The 21,149-nt window shown below is 40.0% G+C and overlaps 1 protein-coding gene across 5 annotated transcripts in view; it reads right to left on the reverse strand.

Annotated features, from left to right (window-relative positions):
* Positions 1-10,635: 10,635 nt before the first annotated feature.
* The window catches only part of FBXL6 (F-box and leucine rich repeat protein 6), a 1,251,928-nt gene continuing 1,241,414 nt past the window's right edge, over positions 10,636-21,149 (reverse strand). For all 5 annotated transcript variants that reach the window (XM_044069116.1, XM_044069120.1, XM_044069115.1 and 2 more), the window contains one exon: positions 10,636-11,711. In XM_044069116.1, the coding sequence (XP_043925051.1) occupies positions 11,579-11,711 (133 nt within the window). In that variant the 3' untranslated portion in view covers positions 10,636-11,578. The remainder of the gene's footprint in view (positions 11,712-21,149) is intronic.

The following is a 21,149-nucleotide window of genomic DNA, read 5'->3' on the forward strand; positions in this document are numbered from 1 at the left end:
TCCCAAATACAATTGTTAACTTTTTCTGACATCGATCTGGAGCAAGAAAAAAGTTTCCCCAACGAGGTACTTAGCTTTAATGAAAACTTCAGATCTGAATTTCGAATTTGAAAAACTCAGGAGTCGGCTGACTGGCACTTGCGAACTGCTTTTGCTTCGGGCACCGCGCGGCAGGAAAGACTAAAGAAAATGGCGTCGGCTGCATCTTTTATACCCCTGGCGCACTGACATAAGGGAAGAGGTGAGAGCAACTGACACCAGACATAGACTTTGGAATTCAGGCTGACTGAGGGTAGCCTGCCAGCAGGATAACCCAATTGTACTGACTGCAACAGTGAAACATGAAGAACATCCAACTGTTATTGCCAACATCCTGGCAGATAGGTTCAGTGCTAACTTTACCCCTCTCTCATCCGCTAAAGGGCCCATCTCTATACCGGAAGAATGCAAAGTACCAGTAATCATGGCTACATAGGTAAAAAACACACTCTCCAAAGCCAAGAACACAGCATCAATGGGACCTGACAACATCCCAGGCTGCGTTCTACATGAACTACAGAACTTACTGGCACCCCACCTAAGTTCCATGTTCAATCATAACCTCACCTCAGGCTTTGTGCCCACTGAATGGCGCACAGCAACGGTTATCCCACTCCACAAAGGGGGAGCCACCACCCCATTAGCCTGACGAGCCTGGTCTGCAAGGCTATGGCACGTATCATCATGGAACTTATAAACAGTGACATTGGTAATCTCCAAACTCTGGACCCTACCCAGTTTGGGTTTGTAAAAGGCAGATCATGTCTCCTTAACTTGATAGACTTCTTTGAAGTGGTCACCAAAGCTGTAGATAAGGGTAAGGTGGTACACACAGCCTATCTAGATCTCGCCAAGGCTTTTGACACCATCCACCACTCTGGAATTATAGACAAACTCACTAAACTAGTTATAAATCCCTATGTCACAAGATGGGTTGCCAACTGGCTCACTGACCGAACCCACACTGTGAAAGTAGCAGACTCTAAATCCAACTTCAGACCAGTGACAAGTGGAGTACCACAGGGCTCAGTCCTAGGTCCTCTCCTGTTTGATATCTACTTCTCTGAAGTACAGGCTAACACAGAAGGTCTTTGGCTAACAAAGTTCGCAGGTGACTGCAAACTAGGAGCCATAATCAAATCTCCTAATGATGTGGATATCCTACAAAAGGGCCTCACTGAGACAGATGCCTGGTGTCAAAGCCATGGCCTCAAGCTCGATGCCAAAAAGTGCACTGTCATCCCTTTTGGTAAAAACTCTGTACCCATAAACTACCACATAGGCGGTAGTCTACTTAACACAAAAAAAGTGTGATGAGACCTTGGGACACAGGTGGACAGTAGTCTCTCTCTTGATAATCACATCGCCACAGTAGTCAGGAAATCCTTCTGCGTGGCACACCTCATCACAAAAGGTTTCTCATCCAGGAAAAAAGAGGTCATTGTTCCCCTCTACTCATCATTCATTAGACTTATTATAGAGTACAACGCCACTTTTGGTATGTACCTCACAAGACATCTACAACAACTGGAAAGGCCACAGAAATACCTCACAAAGAGGATTACTGGCCTGAAACAGATGCCCTATGCAGACCGTCTCAAAAAACTCCAGCTTTACTCTGTCACATATCGCCTACTCAGAGGCGATCTATGCCTAACATACAAAGCTATGTCAAACCCAGAGCTGTTGGACATGCTCCACGTAAAGAAATCCCAAGCCCTCCGAGCTACATGCTCTAGGGACCTAAACCTTGTCACCACAATACACAGAACATGCTGGAGGGATAGATTCCTGTCTCAGACTTCCCATACTCTGGAACAAACTACCTATCTATATCAAACAAACCTCCTCATTAGCACTCTTCAAGAAAAATCTTGATGATTGGATGGGAGAAGAAATTCACACCGGGGATCACTTCTGTGGCTCTGCTTGACAGGGGCACAGGAAAATAATTTTCTTGGGTGGCAAAAGCCAGGGTACCGTTTGGCTATGCTTATATAGGCCCTAGGGCCAATAGCCTAGTACCTACCTATGAACCTATATAACACTATTACAAAGATCATGTACATTTTCCTTAGTGGTGAACACTAAAACATGTGTGTTGGTGTGTGTCTACCATTCTTTTCTGAACAAATGTACCATGTCTTAGAGAATATTGTGAAATGTCTATGCTATTCAATGAAATGGATACAGTAGTGTATGATAACATTTTCCAACGCCTAACCCGATTACCTTGTTGCAGCTTTGACCTTCTAGTTGGTAAATGTACAGTACTTTCAAAAGATGTACTTGCTACTGCGTTGTCAACAACCAAAGTTAGGGTGTTTCTACATAATCAGGCTGCTTCTTTTAAACTATGGCAGGCTTTGTACCTATCTAGTTCAGTTGGGTCTGGAACGTCAGAAGAAGTAGCTGAATTGACAAAACATATATGGTAATATGAGTTTGGTAATTAATAGCATGAAAGACAAGAGTGGCAGAATTACAGAAATCTTTCCCACTCTTTCCATAATCCTGCTTTCCTTATCAGAAGGACAACGTTTAGTTGAGGACAGTACCTTGGAAGGCTTATCTGAAGCAAGAGAAACTACTGAAGGGTCAGCAGATTGGCACTTGAAAATAAATTTGCAATCATGCACTTTATAAAATCAGTCAGGCTTCTTAGGAGAAGGGGCTGTAAATCCGAAGTCTGAGATGCTGAAGAGAAAGCATCCAGTAAAGCAGGCAAAACTGGAGGAGCAGCAAATGGTGAGGCAGACTCCATTTGTAGGAGCTCATATCTCTTTTGCACTCCCGCAGCTTAGCAATGGTATCTCCAACACTAATCTCCTCATCAGGAGATTCTGGACTGGTAGATTCCTCTTCAGGAGAAGCATTTATTTATTTATTTTTATTTATTTTACATTTGTTGACCGGGATAGTCCAACTGGATGTATGTCCATTTTCAGCGGAGGCCCGGGGAGAAAAGCTCCACAGTAAAATACAAAGATTAATACATTATAATAAAACAAAAATTAATACATTGTAATAAAACAGAGTAAGAAGATAAAACAAAAAACAACTGTATCTCCTATATTAGTAGATGCAACAAAGGAGATGCAGAACAGGACTATAATATACAATATCAGGGATACAATGATATAAACACAGATTACAGCATAACCATTCTACTTTTAGGTTAGTCACTTTAGTTAAGAGGAGAGAGAAACAAGAAAGAAAGAGGGGATGCTTCTAGGAAGGGATCTATACCTGTCTGAGAAAGGGTCAGTCAGGACTTGAGCATTGACAGAGCCAATGTGACTTTAGATGGTGATTTAATCTTTTTTTGAAGAGGCTTAGGGAGGAAATGCAGGAGAGGCTGGGGGGGAGGGAGTTCCAGATTTTACCAATGGAATTGGTAAAAAGTGAGTCACCCCCTACATTGTTGGATTTGACTGTTTGAACTAATATTTTGTTTGAAGAGCGCAGACTGCTGAGATTGTTGTAGGGTTTAATTAAATTTTTCAGCCCTCGAGTTTTGTCAGGTTGGTTTAGGATTTTATATGCTTCAATAAGTTGGGTCTTCTGTAGAAGGTGGGTGAATTCAATCCAACCTAGGTTTCTTAGATTAATACAGTGGTGTGTTCTGTAAGGCATTCCAGTTGCAAATCTAGCAATCTGATTATAGCAACGCAATAGTTTATTCAGTTCAGCTATGTTAAGATTGGTGAGCATAGGGGAGGCATACAAGAGGGTGGAGAGAAGATGAGAACTGGCCATGGTCACTTTTGCTATTGGAGTTAGAAAAGATTTAATCCGGTATAGTGACCCAAGTTTTTTATTAACGGTTTTAATGGTCTGATTGATATGGATATCAAATCTAAGTTTGTTATCTATGGTGACTCCTAATAGTTTAGTATAGGGGTCTGGGGAGATGATTGTCCCATTTTTGGATTGGATAGAAAAGGATAGAGGTGTTATCTTTTGAGTGGGATGGAAAAGTAGTAATTTGGTTTTGTTAGGATTCAGGATCAGTTTACGTCCTAATAGCCAGTTCTCTACTAACATGAAACATGACTGGGTTTTGGTTAGTAGGTTGACAGGAGATGTATCAGCACAGACTAGTGTCGAGTCATCAGCATATTGAATGCAGGTGGCTTCCGGGATGGCTTTATACAGGTCATTTATAAAGATAGTAAAAAGAAGAGGTCCCAGGATAGATCCTTGAGGTATTCCTATGGTATTAGGTAGGAGGTTAGAAAGCTTGGATTGCCGGAGTACTGCTTGTTTCCTGCCAGATAGATAGCCAAGAAACCCGTCCAGAGCTTGTTTGTCAAGTTGGAGATTTTCAAGTGTATGGTGAAGTAGCTTGTGGTTCACCATATCGAAGGCCTTTGATAGGTCGAGAAATAGAGCTGAAGATTTTTTGTCATTACGGTTAAGATTAATAGTGTCGGTAAAAGAGAGAAGAACAGTGGTTGTACTGTGGTGGGGTTTAAAACCATGTTGAGAATTGGTTATTAAATTGTTCAGGGTAAGATAGTAAAGCAGTTTTTGGCCAATGGTGACAGTATTGCTATGGGCCTATAGTTTGATAGTTCCGTTGATAAGCCACCTTTGTGGAGAGGTATGATATGGGATACTTTCCATATAGATGGGATTGTAGCTTCTGCTATGGTTCTATTGATAAGAACTGAGATAGGGTACGCAATGGTATCTGCTGCTATCTGTAAGTATTCAGCTGGGAGAAGGTCTGCAGAGAGAGTGGTTGGTTTTAATTTCTTCAGTAAGGATATATAGGCAGTGGAGACAGGATGAAATTTAAAGGTGGATTTTTAGCTGTTGGAAGTTTTCCATTTTTATAGAGTTGGTGGATTGTTATTAGCTAGGTTTTGTATAGTGTCAGTAAAGAAATTGTTAAAGGAATTTGCTACGTCTTCAGGGGTTTTGTCACTTAGTTTTTCTGGTGTAGGGGTAGAGGATTTACCTGGGTGGAGAAGATTATTTAGATCAGTCCAGAATTTTTGAGGATTGTCTTGGTGTATATGTTGGAGTTGACAATAGTAATTTTTTTTGTCTAGTAGTGTTGCTTTTTCCAGCTTCCAATTATTTAGTGGCCAGGATAAGTCAAGAATAAATGGTATTTTCTCTAATTTGTGATACCAGCTTCTTACAATTCTGTGGTAAATTACAGGGAGTTTCAATTTTCACCAGTAGTGGTGTTTGAATTACTGTATAGTTCATGGGTTAAACGGGGTAAATTGCTGCTGCGTTCTGAACCCAGTTCGCTAGTAATTCCAGTGTTTGCTGCAACACTTAGTTTAGAAGGTGCAATTATAGATATACAACACCTTGGCAAGATTCTTTTAGTTTGGGCTGCGTTGTCTTGCTGAAAGAGCGAACTGCTCTTAGGTGGGAACTTGTTTGTTTCGCCTGGGGTACACAGAGTGTTTAATACCTAGAAGGAGATTGTAAAGCATTTATACAAACATCAGTACACATCGTATTTTGCAGAAAAAGTGATGCAGTACAAATAAGAATCAACTGTAAAAAGGTTACAGGCTAATATTCCTTTGACCTATCTACGCACTATCTAAATAGCCAACAACCATATACAAACTGCCGCTTTAAAGAACAGCATACTACAGTGATGTAAAATAGGTTAGACACTTCTATTAGTTATTTGCACCAGACTCCATAGCTTATCTTATAGGTGTAGCGCTTTAAACAATCACAGTTCAGACATATATCTTTTATGGTTTCACCACCTAGAGTGTTAGTTATTTTAGCGACAACACAAGCCAGGTATAACTTTATGAAAAAAGATATCAAATGCGTTTAATTTATGGTCGCCTATGCACCATATACTGATACAACGTATTGCGTAGTTTATTTACACCATCCAGCGAGAAATAATCAGCTAAATGCACTTGGTATCTCGATGCGCATTCACTCTACCACACCGTGTCTACAGTTACCATATATAAATTAAGTATTGCACCCTGAGGTATCATTAATAAGCCCTACATATTTTCCTCAAGATATTTACAGAAATATGTCTTTAATGCGATAATACTTACAAACTCTGCTAGAGCGACTACCGACTGGGTTCAGGATCACAGCAGTGATTCAAAAAATGGCGGCACACCTGGGTAGCTTAGTAACCTCGCCTACGTCAGAGGTAGGGGGAGGAATAGAGAGCTCAAAGGTTGAAATGAGCAAAGGTTCCGGCTCCCAGGGTTTTTCCAGCTTCCAATTATTTAGTGGCCAGGATAAGTCAAGAATAAATGGTATTTTCTCTAATTTGTGATACCAGCTTCTTACAATTCTGTGGTAAATTACAGGGAGTTTCAATTTTCACCAGTAGTGGTGTTTGAAATACTGTATAGTTTATGGGTTAAACGGGGTAAATTGCTGCTGCGTTCTGAACCCAGTTCGCTAGTAATTCCAGTGTTTGCTGCAACACTTAGTTTAGAAGGAGCTATTATAGACATACAAGACCTTGGTAAGATTCTTTTAGTTTGGGCTGCGTTGTCTTGCTGCTCATTGTAGTTCAGTTATACTTGGTTACTTAAAAAGAGCGAACTGCTCTTAGGTGGGAACTTGTTTGTTTCGCCTGGGGTACACAGAGTGTTTAATACCTTGGCAAGATTCTTTTAGTTTGGGCTGCGTTGTCTTGCTGCTCCTTGTAGTTCAGTTATACTGAAGCATATATATATATATATATATATATATATATATATATATATATATATATATATATATATATACTGGAGCATACTCTAGAAGTGATGGAATCTAGGTGAAATACGCCAAGAATTCCTCATCCAAAGAAACCTCTTCATCAGAAGAATCCTGATCCCTAACTCTCTTGTGAGGGGAAGATGTCCAAGGAGGAGCAGGGACAGAGACACCCAAAGGAGGCTTCAGAGCTATAAGGGCATTAAATAATCCCTGGGTAAAATTTTGCCATTCACTTTGAGGGCCCCTGGGAGAAGAAACATGCTTTGTTTTTTTTTGTTTCTTTTTTAACTGGACATCCATCTTATGAAACGTGGAAGGGCCCGACATCGGCCTACACTCAATAACTGTTTTCAGAACTTCCTCCTTCACCAGAATTTGAAGAACCCCCCCCCCAGGCCCTTCTGTAATAATCAGTCTTGGCTCCCCTGGACCATCCACAACGGATGACTACAAAGCCTCCGAGGACATGCCTATTGTGGGATCCATGGCGGCTTCCGAAATGGTCCCAGCAAGGAATCTGACCCCAGAACTGGGCGAACTTCTGTACTTTCATCAGCCTTGAGACATCCAATGTAGGAGGGGCATCAGAAGAGCCCGACCTAGGTTTTCTGGCTTTTCTCTTCGATGAAGACTTCACGTCAGGCCTAGAAGTTCCCCTCCATAGCGTCCTTCGCTAAAAGTTTGAGACACTGGTTTCCAATTAAACTGTAAGGGAGGAAAGATGACTCTGTACAGTCTAAGGCACGATGGCCTGATAAATACTGTTAGTTTTATAATTGTGAGTAGGCCCTAAGCAAAACAAGCACTAGTCGTGACTGTCCTTATGTGAAGTCTGTCTCCTATACTGGCATTTGTCTTTTCTGGATGACATGCAAAACCCCCACAACAAAAAGCAGCAGAAATAAGAAAGAGAAAACCCAACAGGGCACTTATATGAATGGCTTGGTACATCAGCAAACAACTTGGGCGAGCAAGCAGACCGATGATCAAAGATGGAGTTAGGACTGGCGGCAGAGAAGTTCAAAGGGTGATACATCCGGATTTCACTTTAATGCTCCACTTATGTGAGGAGCATACATGCGATGTACAGCATACTTTAAGGTAATTAAATGTTTTGGTATACTTGCCAGATGTCGGGCCTCCCTTAAAGGGGAATCCCTCGTTAAGTATACTGCAACAGTAGAATAGAAGGACATGTGTTTATTTCCAAGAGGTTGTAGTATCTTTTCTGAACCTCTGTAATCTGCCTAGACTCCCACTGAATGCTTCATCATGTTTAATATTGTCTCTCCGAAAGAATCATCTTTCACAGAAGAGTCAGGAGAAGGGGAATCCTCATCCTGTGAATGGACTTAGGGGAGAGGATGTGAGATGAATATGCCAGGGAATGATCTAAACCAGAAGTCCATCTTCAGAATGAGATGAATCTAGAGAAACCTTTTGAAGGGTGGGGGAGGGGTTTGGGAAGAAAAGGATCTGGTTTCAAGGCCGTAATAGCCTTGAGAAAAGTTTATCCATTCCTTTTCCCTAGGAAGAGTAAGGGGAGAAGTTACATGTTTATTTTTTTGGAATGACATCAGTCTGGACTAAGTGTTGTGGTTTAAATCCCTGACATACCTAAGTTTACCTGGGATCTCCTCCCTAACTAGTATCTGAAGAATGCCCTCTTGGACCCTCTGAAATGATAAATAGTTCAGCTTTATTAGCAGGTTCCTCAGTTGTAGGAGTCACCAACAACATATTGGCCTCCAAGGGGTCTTGGCAGAGGACATCTGAAATGGAACTGGACATACTGCAGATTCTGAAATCATAGCAGGTATGTCAGAGTCAGGAAAAAGTCAGCTGAGTTTCTGGCCAAGGTCTTTTAAGCAATAATGTCACATCTGGGTAAATTTGCCATCTTGGACCAGGCCAAATGTTTAAGCCATTGGCTCTCCAGAAAAGTACTGAGTGAGGAGATGTGGTATCACAATGTGACAAATGGAACAGTCGTCGTGTTCTGCCCCTAAGCAGAAAAGACACTGGGTATGCGTCTTTGTACAAAATTTGCCTACTGCACTAACACCCCCTCCTAGCTGACATCTAATATCAGTAAGTAAAAACACTGAGATGACAACTGAAATGCAAAGAAAAAAGGGAAAAGACACATGTCACCAAGTAAACAGTTGTAACCTCAACATGGTGCTGTTGTACTCCACCTGCTGCATGTTTCCTAATGTCTTTTTGGAATTTAGGATTTACATCAAAAATCCTGTGACATGATTAAATGACACTGCATCCAGGGTGTTCTCTCTCCACTCTGCCTCCTCAACCTCCTCCCCCTTGGTAAGTAACCTATTCCATCAATAAACAAATGGGCTTGGTGGACCTGCAGACTGGACAAAGGGAAATCAATGACTGAGGAGGAGCACTGGTCAGCAGCTATTGTCCAAGCTACTAGAGGAACAAAAAAAATTATATTTGTAACCCAGGTGAGCTGTTTTGTTGTAAATCTACCATCTTGTGTTAATTTATACATTTTTCATTAATCTTGTTTGGAAGTAACTAGTTCTTGGCTGAAAATGGACTTTTATCGTTCAGTCCACCTATGTGCACGTAAATATAAAATATTTTGTTGTTCCTCAGAATGACCCTGTTAACTCATTCAATAACAGGAATGTTATTCATGCACAGTCATGTAATTAGACTGTACCTTTTTAGTAGCATTTAACTTTCTTCTATGCAGTCCTTATTTCAAACCTATCTGGACGACGTGATTTGCTGGTAAAAGCCTGTACACTAGCAGATAAAAAAAAAAACACTAGCCCTTCTTAATTTTTCTTCCATCACCTTTCAGTCTTGTAAATTAATTCCAGCATAGTAATCTTGTGGAATATTTGCATCCTAACCACAAGATCTCAAATCATGAATACCTACAGACATGAATGATTAATGTCCAGTTACAACCCTTTTTGAGGGCATGAAAAGCATACTTAGGTGTATTTTTCTACTTAACGTACACACCTTTTAATGAAGGTTTGAGTAGCCAGACAAGGGGAGAACTTTTAATTGATCATCCACTTGTCCATCTCACTCTTACAGAGAGGTCAGGGATCTACTTTGTTTTACCTCCAAGGGAAGCCTATTTCATAAAATAGGGATTCTCTTTGAGAGATATCTATCTCACAGACAGGTGCTACTTAAACGTTAGTGGAAATTTAGATCTACTGAGCAGGTGTTTAGGGTGTTATTTGTTTTGCAGGTATGCAGGTCGTCACATAGAACTGGATCCCTTGAGATTCTGTAGATTCAACAGCGGTCTCCTCTGAAGCACCTGTAGGAAACAGAAAAGTCTGACAGTACTTTGAAGCAGTGTATCGCAAGGAAGATGTGCCATGACTGTCTTGGCGAGGACACACTACAGACACTCAAAAGCTCAGTCATACGCATAGACAAATGCATTCCAGAGTGGGGCATTACATGAGGACACATTCTGGTTATGCTTTGGTCTCTCAATTTGCTGATTTCAGACATCCTGATGCATTATTAGACTCATTCTTTCTTTTTTTCTTTTCTTTTTTTTTAAACACACAGACCATGTTACTAAAGAGGTCTTAATGCAGCTAAGAAGTACAAGTTCTCTCAACACTGCTTTTTAATCAAAGCCAGAGTCTCATTTTCCAGAAGAACTTAACTTCTGTCTAAGATAAACTGTGCCTTGGCCTGTTTTTGCTGTAGGCAGTTAAATACCAAGCATTTGCAAGTGACTGGAGTTTCCCTTCTTAATAGTGCAATTTTAAAACTCATGTGACTGTGTTGCTTAATTTAAATGTCCATTTGCAATCACACTTCTTTACTTTTGAACTAATATATATCACTCTATAAATATCAGCATATTGCAATAATTTTAATGCTAAATTGTTACACTTGCAAAACTGAAGTGGGACTGACCTAAGCATTCACATCTTACAACTTAGACCTGCTCAGTCAGATAAGGTACTTTCTGAATCCGAGTTTGTCAGTGTATGATACAAGGTCAAGTATGATGCATGAACAGAAATGAAAAATGTAGCTGGTTGTTACTACATTATACAAGGATATAATGTGCACAACCATTTATATAAACAAAAGGAAAAACTTAGAAACATACAAACATACCTGAGTTTTCATAAAGGTTATCAGGCAATAGGCCATTTCTTTTTTGTATCCTTTCACAAAGCCAGTTCAAAACAAAAGTAAAAACTTTCCTGTAGCTTATACCAAAGGAACTGTACCCATAAGACTGTAAAACATGTATACGATACCGTATTAAAAAAAAAACTGTAAAAACATGAACCTGTACAATGGTTTTAAAAGTCAGTGTGCAGTGGTAAACTGCTCCTATAAAAAGAGGTCAAACTGTTTATTAGAAAGATATTAGCCAAGAAAGCACAAAAAGATATACCACTGGGGGCTGGTAGGCAGCATTGGCATTTACAGTACTTAAAAAATCTGTACCACCTCACATATGAGCTCCTTTCTTTTTTCACTTCCAGTTCTGCCCTGCTTCAACTAAATCAGGCAACATTCCTCTAACATAGACAAAGCCAAGCCACTCAGCTGCTGCTGTTTTTTTTTTTTTTTTTTTAAAGTGCTGGTTCCTCTCGCAGCCTAAGCAGCCCCCAGAGAAGCACCTTGTCAACGTTTCTGCCTCTAGGTTAAGAACAAGATGTAAAAATGTCAACAAAAAAATGAAACAACATGGATTCTACAATTTGCTATAACTTTTCCTGCTGTTTAAGCAAACTGCTTTCTCTGATGTATGTGGCAAAGTGAAGGAATGTTCCCGGTATAATCTTTAGGTTTGTAGTTTGTCCCAAAGCTGCTGAATTTCATGTCGTCCCCGGTAGTCCCGCTTCAAACCTCGAGGTAGGTTACGACAAGATGTAACATCTAGATGCTGTAGGTTAGGGCAACCAGCGATGAGTTTGCTGTAAAACAACACAACATTGTTTGTTAAATGCAACCTCAAAATACACAGCTACAGTAGATAGGATAACAAAGTATCATTTTTTTGTTAACTGGGCATGTGGATATTTTTTTTCAGACCATGAACCAGGCCAAAAGCAGCAACAGAATCCATACAACAGTTAATTTAATTCAAGCTACAACAAAAGTAAATTAAAAAAAGCAGCATCTTAGCACTAACTAAACACTCACACACGTTTTCCTCATTCTCAAGCATGGCTGGCCTAATGTACAGGTTAATGAAGCAAATGCCTAGGGCACCATTCAGTTAGAGGTGCTCTATTACTTATTTTTTTTAAAGCAAAGAAATGCCACGTTTGTGTAGTTTAAAAATAAATGGCATGCCGCACCCTTGTCCAAAACAGCCTAATCTGTGGCACTCTCTCCGGAGGTGCTGTATACCACACATGGCCAATTAATCTGCAGCCTCTTGTTCCATCCCTTCCACAATCTACCTGATTGGTTGTCCAGCTTGTGGAACAGTAATGAGCAGAAAAAGACCACAAATTCAAAAAGGAAAAAAATGGATGTGATGCTGGTGGTTGGAAGAGCAGGACTGGCAGTTTCATGAGGTAATTTTTTTTAAATGCTGGCATGCCAGTAACCAGAAAAGTATATATTCCTCCATTACATGTTATTATAAAGAGCATTCTCATACTGAATCTTAACAGACTATTACATGTTCCACTTTGATCCCATAAACTCTCAACCATCCTTGATTTCATTTTTTGCTTTGTTCCTCATAAAAGTAGTGGTCTGCAGCAATTCAGTAAAGACTACAGTGAGTAAATAATGACAAACAGTTGAGTTTCAGACTTCATATCCTTCAGAAAATGTGAAACCTGTTATTGTAGCGACTTTCGAAGTTCATATAAAAATAACATTTAAAATCTCTGTTTTTGGGTCTCTGTCCCTCAATATTGTTTGGCTTTGTCCCTGATTCATTCAATAACAGGCTGAGAATTACAAGGTACACAAAGCAAGTCTTATAAGGAAAGACTGAAAGCCCTGTCACTGTATTCCATCACCCAAGGGGTGACCTGTGCCTGGCTTACAGGACAGTCTCTGACCCAGCCCTGATGGAAATGCTACACATTCGTAAACCAAACTGCAGGAGGGTCACTTGTTCCACAGATCTTAACTTAGCCTCTGACATGAACAGGTCACGATGGAGAGATAAATGCATCTCCCAGAGACTGCCACTTCTCTGGACAAGCTTCTAATTCATGTGAAACAGAGCCCCTCCCACACCCTCTTCAAACGCAACCTAGAATAATGGATGGGTGACCGTAAATTCACTCCTGGGTGGTGCCCATGTCCCTCCTGGACAGAGGAAGGTGGTATTAACTACCATAGACCCTTATCTCTGCAAACTTCACTCACCTAACCACCAAGAATTGGTGCTACTCGGGATAAATATGGCCTGGCTTGTAGCCATTAGCCTAGTTACCACCTATGAATCTATGAGAATTATGGCCATTTCTACTGTCTGGCCGATGGAGTAGTGGGCTAAGATTTGTCTCCGTAGTTCCTGTTTTGCATGGTTTAATTCCCCTCAGCCCTGATGTCCCTACTGTTTGACCTTGAGTCACTTAACCAGACAGTGCTTGGGAGCAAATGGGAATTTAGCCTAGGCTTTCCAATGGTCCTTTAGAATGCAAGCTTAGTAGCAAACTATAAACCTATGAAAAGGTCTGTCACTCATTCATTAAGATTTTTTTTTTTTATAATTTTATTGCTCAAATTCTTATACTGTTTCTGTATTTTTTCTTATTGTGAAACCTCACAGTTATGGCACAGAGGACACTATAACTTGTCTAGGAGCAGTGTAACATCTAGAGGCAACAGGTTGGAATAGATTAATTTTTTTTTTTTCATGTTCCTCACAAACAAACATCAGACAGTCAAACTGGTGACTATTACTTGGGGATATGGGGTAGGAGGCATGCTATGGATAAATGTCTAACAGTAACAAGTTAAAAAATGTTACTGTGTTCTGTGCTTTCACTTTCATCCCAGTCTGACAGTAGAGGAGTACTTAGAAAGTGACTGCCTTTTGAGGTTATGGGTGAGGAGGCATGCTATACATACATACATATGAGGCAGCAATTTGAAACATATAACTGTGTCCACTTTCCGATTCATTTTCATCTGAATTTACCACCAGATGGAATATACAGAGGGGTGACTACTTTTAAGGATGGTGGTGTAGGCACTATTCTGAGGAACCACTTGTATGTCTTTGCAAGAATTTGTTTTCTCATTTTACTGGAAGCCACATTTTTTTTCAGCTTTGAGAACTAAGTTTAGACACAATTTATTTCTTCTTGGAAAGAAAAAAAAGATTGAATTTTTGCTCCTTAGTCATAGGAGATCATAGGAAATTACTAGGCTATCGACCTGGAGGTCATTTTAAGCCTAGCCATTTCAACCCAATGTAATACTGCAGAGGTACTAGTCAATACCCAAGACTGCATTTAGTGATGACTGTCCATGACCAGAAAGGTTGTGGGCACGATCCCCAGTAAGAATTTACAGTGCCCCATCTACTCATCCAGGTTCCTCTTGAACAATGTCATAGAGGTGCTCTGTTTCACATGAACTGGTAGCCTCTTCTAAAGATGTGGCCGTCACTGGGAGATCAATTTGTCCCTCCAGCGTATTCTATTTAAGTCACAGGCCACATTTAAGTCCCTGGAATGAGTAAGCCCTAGACGCATTTGATTTACGGGTCTGTATTAAGTTCATTAGGTTTAAGTGCTGGGTTGTTCTGTAGGCCAGGCATGTCTCCCCTAAGAAGTCTATAAAATATGGAGTATAGTGACAAGGATTTTAGTTGGTCCATGTAAGGCACATGCTGGAGACCCTTGATCTTCACTGTTAGAAACCACTGAGGTCTCTCTAACTGCTGCAGATGCTTAGTATGGTACATACCGAATGGGACGTTATACTCAATTATGGGCCAGATAAGTGCCGAGTATGGGGGGGGTTACAACTTCCTTTGCTGTCGAGGAGATGCCTTTACTAATCAAGTGAGCTAAATGGAAAGCTTTCCTTACAATGGCCGACACATGGTAGCCGAAGTTAAGGTCACGGTCAACCTGTGATCCCAGGTCCCTTACAACTTCATGGGTACTTAGGGTATTGTTATTGATTTGATAGTGTGAAGGGACGTTGTTTGTGCCAAAGGGAATGATGATGCATTTCTTTGCATTCAGTTTGAGACCGTGAGTAATACACTAGTTGTTGGTCTGTGTGAGACCATCCTGGAGTATACCGACATCATTTGGGGATTCAATGATTGCACCTAGTTTGCAGTCATCTGCAAACCTGGTCAGCCACAACCCTTCATTTTTTACATGAACTTCTGAAAAGTATACACCAAACAGTAAGGGGCCCAGCACTGACCCCTGTGGCACCCCGCTGGTAACAGGTCTGCTGGATGATGTCGAGTCACCCACTTTGATAGTGTGTGTCCGGTTTGTGAGCCAGTTAAGCAACCCATCTTACAAAGAAGAGGTTTACATTCAGTTTGTCAAGTTTATTGATAATGCCTGAATGGTTGTGTCGAAAATCTTTGCCATGTCAAGGTGTGCTGTGTGCACAGATTCACCCTCAACAATGGCCTTGGTCACACTTTCAAAGAAATCTACCAGATTTAACAGGCAGGATCTGTCCTTCACAAAGCCAAATTGGGTAGGGTCCAGGGATTGGAGGTCACCTATGTCTTTATTTATGAGGTCCATAATGATATGTTCCATGGCCTTACAGATGAGGCTTGTCAGGCTTATGGGTCTGTAATTCCCTTGGTCTGTTGCTAGGCCACCTTTGTGGAGAGGAATAACTGTAGCTGTTCTCCATTCTGCAGGAAGAAACCCCGTGGATAGACTATGATTGAAAAAGTACTTACTGTGATCTTAGTACATGTTTTAGCATGTTTAGAAGACAGCCTGGGATGTCATCTGGTCCCATAGAGGCCTTGTTCTTTGCCTTGGACAGGGCTTTCAGGACCTGCTCTTCAGACATGTAAGGTAGGGGGGGGGTTTGTGGGAGGGTTTGTTGCAAGTTAGGAGGGGATAAGGGAGTGAAAATTTTTGCCAAACCTATCCGCTAGCAGGTTTGCTATCTCTGTGGGGTCACTGTGCATGATACTGTTGGCCACCAGTTCTGCACCTGCTTGGGTCCTACCCTTTAGGTTATGTACTTAACTGTAAAAGGCCTTATGGTTATCTTGGCAGTACTTGCTAGGTTTCTCTCAAAGGAGCTCTTGGAAGATTTGACAAGTTGTCTTAGTTGCCCTAAGGCTGAGGAGGGTGCTTTTCCATTATTGGGTCCTTGTCTTTGTCTTCTTGGACAGCAACTGTTTGCATTTATTGTAGAGTTTGTCTATGCTGGAAGTCCACCATGACAGCTTGACTTTACTTGGGGCTCTGGCTTTGACTGTCTGCTACAGCCAAGTCTATACACTTATGCAAGAGATTGTATAGAACTTTAGATTAAGCTTTGGCATAGTTATCACTTTCAGCTTGGGGTGGGGCTTGGAATGCATTTATACCTTTACCTAGTGGGGTATAGTTTGCCTTGGTGAAGTTTTTTAGTCTGATTTCACCATTTGTGAGGTCTGATGATAGTGTCACTTCGAGGGTGACTGATTTGTGGTCAGTTTTAACTAATGAGGGTCCAACAGTTGCAGCAGTGCACCTTTTTGACATGTTAGTGAGGACCAGATCTAGAATGTTTGTTCCTGTTGTTGGGGTATGGACAGTTTGCTCCAGAGCATTTGAATTCACAAAATCAAGGAACTTTTGTGCTAGCAACTTTGGGCTTAAGTATGTTTCCTTAGCTGATGGTGGGATAACTGAAATCCCCATAACCAATGTGTTTGGTAAAATCTGGATGGTCTTCAGGTTGGTTAATTAAGCTTCACAACAAATATAAAATAAAAATAAAAAATAAAATCCAATATATAAATGACCAGCAAGACCAGGATCTTCCACAATGAAAATTTAATCCAAACTCTAGTGCCTCAGCAGTAGCCTTCCAAGGAGAATACATACAGAAAAAATGCAGCACATATTTATAGAATAATATAAATCAATTAATCAATAAATCAATCATTCAAACAATTCAAAAATTATCCAATTAAAATATTTCAAATTCAAAGTTCATATAAAAACTTTCCAGTTACATTCTATATTAATGCCCCTAGGGGCTAAAGTGCTATATTTCAATATAAAAAATAGTTTCCTTATACAGAAGTTTTTTCTTTACATTAATATTATACTGTATACTAGGAATATGTTCCAAAATTGTTCCCAATAAACCTTGTGGGTTGTTATTATGATGTTTTTTTTAAAATGCATTGCAAGTGGACTTTCTATTTTCTCATTTCTAATGTCCCTGACATGTTTCTGCATCCTAGTTTTTAAACGCTCTTTTGCTTTCACCTACACGGAACATTCCACATGGGCATTTTAATGCATACACAATACCTTCTGTATTGCATGAAAACTTTGCATTAGGTTGAACATGTATTCCATTAATATAATGAAATGTCCTACTTATATACTGATATGTTATACATCTACCACATGGATATGTTCCCAAAAGATCAGGATTATAACTCAAACCTATACTAGGTCTTATAAGTCTAGCATGAACTAGCATGTCCTTTATGTTTTACCCCTTCTGAATGACAAATTTAGATTCTTATCAAGTATATCTACCAAATCCCTGTATTTAAACAAGGAAGTCCAATAGAACTTGATAGTTTGACTTCTTCTGCCAGCAGATCATAAGTCATAACTGCATATATTTTCCTTAAGTTACCTGATTTTTCTTTTGATCTATCCTGATATTTGGTATTATAACCACTATTAGACTTACAAATGATGCCTTTACTAACCTTATCTAAGGATAATATCACTTCATCTGTACTATAACCCCTTTTAATAAACAATTGAATTGTGATGTTTTCTGTAATTCACTATTTACTTCATCAGTGTTATTACACAGACTCCTCACCCTAATCAATTCTCCATAGGGAAGAGATTTCAAAAGATGGGGAGGGCGACCACTGGTAGCATCCAAAACATGCAGGCCATCCTCAAATTTCCGGTATACTTTGGTGACAATTTTCACACTCCTACTTCCTTCTACACTAATACCCCAAACTTTCACTTTATTTCCCAACTGGAAACCATCAAATTTCAACATAAACTTATTTTTTGGAGGTAATCCAGAAACTTTATAACTTAATCTCTGCCCCCCTTACATATAAAAATTAAATTGTCAATATATCTATAATATTTGACCACATACTTTAAAAAAAACTCTATTTGATAAAGAAATTCAAGCTCAAAGAATCCCATCATAATATTGGCATATATGGGGTAAAATGCTGCCCACATGGTTGTGCCCTTCAATTGATGAAATATTTGATTGTCAAATTTAAAATAATTATTCTTCAAGCAGAATTCTACCAATTCTATACCATAATATGCAAGGGGACTGTCTCCCAAGGTATTATGCAGAGTTTCTACCCCATACTGGTGTCTAATACTTGTATACAAACTTTTCGCGTCTGCTGTTAACCAATACATATCCTTAGTCCATTTCAGGGGTAATATACCTAGTCTAAAAAATCAGCACTGTCTTTAATATAAGAGCTTTGTTTAATGTCATATGGCAAAAGGAAACCATGCCGAAATATACCCATGTTATTAAGAAAATAGTTACATGCTGACACTATAGGATGACCCAGTGGATGCAAAATGTCCTTATGTATCTTGGGCAAACAGTAACATTTTGCCATCTCACAATTGTCAATGTTAAATCTTTTATCTATATCATCTTTAGTAAAATATCCCAAAGGTTTTCGCTTCTGCAATAAATCTTTAAATCTATGCATAACTGTTTCATATTCCCTATCAGAGCACTTTTTATAAGTTTCAGCAAAGCCCAGCGAATAAGCTCCATTAAAGCTCCTCCAGGAAGAGGGAATTTGACTCTGCCACCATTCTCTAGGCAGCACCTGCTCTAAAACCTGCCGCATGTATGTACTTCTAGTACCGCTATTTGTTTGTCACAAGATAACGCTCTGCCTCGTGGCTGCCAGCAGCTTGCCTTACTCAACACCCTCCTCTCACCAGTGTCCGTTTCTATTTTCCCACATTATTTTCTTCATTTCGACTAGCCTGTACTGAATAGCTATTACAATATACAACCACTAGATGGCAGTATAAGTCTGCTTTCCCCTCTCTAGTTGTAATCCAGTCTGTAGGGAATTAACTTCTCTAAAGCTTACTATCCACTCCCTTGAATCTACCTCAAGTAATCATATCTGTCCTACCCTGTGTTTCTTTCCTGTTTTCTTACATCCTCCTGCTCTTCAAACACTGACCCCTGTAGTGTTTTGACAATACTAACCTATACACATTTGTTTTTCACACTATCTGGACTCACTATATTTCTACAGAATCTATCAAATCCATCCTTTTACATCCTACTATTTTCCTTCTCCACTAGAAGGGCTCAGCTAACCCTGGGTGTGGTCCCAAACAAGCTTACTGATTGTTTTTCTCCTGGCTTTCTTTCTCCTTTGTTCTTCCCGCTCCGTTCGCCCTACGGGCTCACTCCGCTCCCCTACCCCACCCCCAATTCCCACCCACCCCCAGGGGTCCTACACTTATACAAAGTTAGCCCAACCTACTTCCTCCTCCACCAATAAGAACCTACTTCCTTAAAACAACGTACATACCCCACCCACACTTACAAACTTACAAACTCCACCCACACTTACTTGCATCAATCTAACTTACTCCTTACACATAACTATCACCTGCACCTTACTACACTCTTATCACTCACTATGTACAGTTCTAGCATGAATACATCATACATCCTACTCTACTCCTTCATACTGCTAAACACACTCCTCATCTCTTACTCCCTCACCTACCTTGAAAACAGAAAATTATTTCTATCCCATCCAACACTAAAAAAGGCCACTACCCATCTTATAAACACACCTCTAGTTCACAGCAACATAACATCAACATCCCCCTACCTCTCACCTCACTACCACAGAACAGTTCATATTAAATTTTTCCAAAACTGGAAACCTTTTACAATTTCTTCAAGACATCCCATAAACACACATAGTCACCAACAACTACTATGCCTTTATGGCAACATTCACCCTAATCCTGGCCCAAACCATGACCAACCCATTATGCCAACTAACAACCCTACTGATCCTATTAATCCTATAACCAAGACCAATACTCTCCAGATTGCTCATCTCAATATTCGGAGCCTAAACAATAAAATAACCCAACTACATGCTCTCCTAGACCTCTACTCCTTTGATATCCTATGCCTAACTGAAACCTGGCTAAAAGTAGACACCAAGAACAATGACATACTACCACCAGGTTATAACATCATAAGACTTGATCGTCAGATCAAAAAGGGCGGAGGAGTAGCAATACTCTACAAAACTGAACTATTAGTTACCTTAGTAGAGTCTAGACCACCTTCACTCAACAACAGTGAAATCTTAATCACCAAACTAGAAATTAAAAATAAATCCATTTACATCATTTGTGGTTATATCCCTCCAGGTAACAATATCATTAGCATAGAAAACCTACTGAAATGGCTCTCAACCTCTTTCCCTCAGGAAACTATACTATTAGGTGACTTTAATATTGATTGGAACTGTTGTATTTCCCAATTTCCAACCTCTCACATCAACCTCTATGGCTTTACTCAGACTATTACCATTCCAACCCGAATAAATAAAACCAGTTCCAAACAGAGTATCCTGGACTGGATCCTAGTTAACACTAACCCTATGTGTTATATCACAGGTACACTACCTGATAATATCAGTGACCATCAAATCACTTTTATCAACCGACAAAAAAGCCCCATCCCCACCAATACTCAACTCAGAACTAATAGGAACAAAACTAACTTCAACATACACAACTTCCTATTAGAGCTAAAAGCTTGCAACTGGTCTCCTCTGAAATATTTGCCTCTAGATGAAGCTGTCTCTTACTTTAACAAGACATTCATTCAAATCCTTGACCACCATGCCCCTACAAGAGTAACAAGAACCAAAACAAAGCCTGCTCCTTGGCTATCCAAAGAAACCAAACAGAAAATGTTACATAGAAATAGAATATGGGACAAATGGAGAGCTACCAAAAACCCAACTGACCATATGTCCTTTATACAACTTAGAAATCAAACAAAGAAACGGGTAGTCACTGATAAAAGACATTACTACTCAAAAGTCCAAAATGCACAACATCAAAACCCCCAAAAATTCTGGAGTGGCATCAACAAATTACTGCACCCAGGTAACTCCAAAACACCTACACCCTCAAACC

The sequence above is a fragment of the Protopterus annectens genome, chromosome 4.part0 (genome assembly GCF_019279795.1).
Source record: "Protopterus annectens isolate FY-2018-M chromosome 4.part0, PAN1.0, whole genome shotgun sequence".
Taxonomy (NCBI): Eukaryota; Metazoa; Chordata; order Ceratodontiformes; family Protopteridae; genus Protopterus; species Protopterus annectens.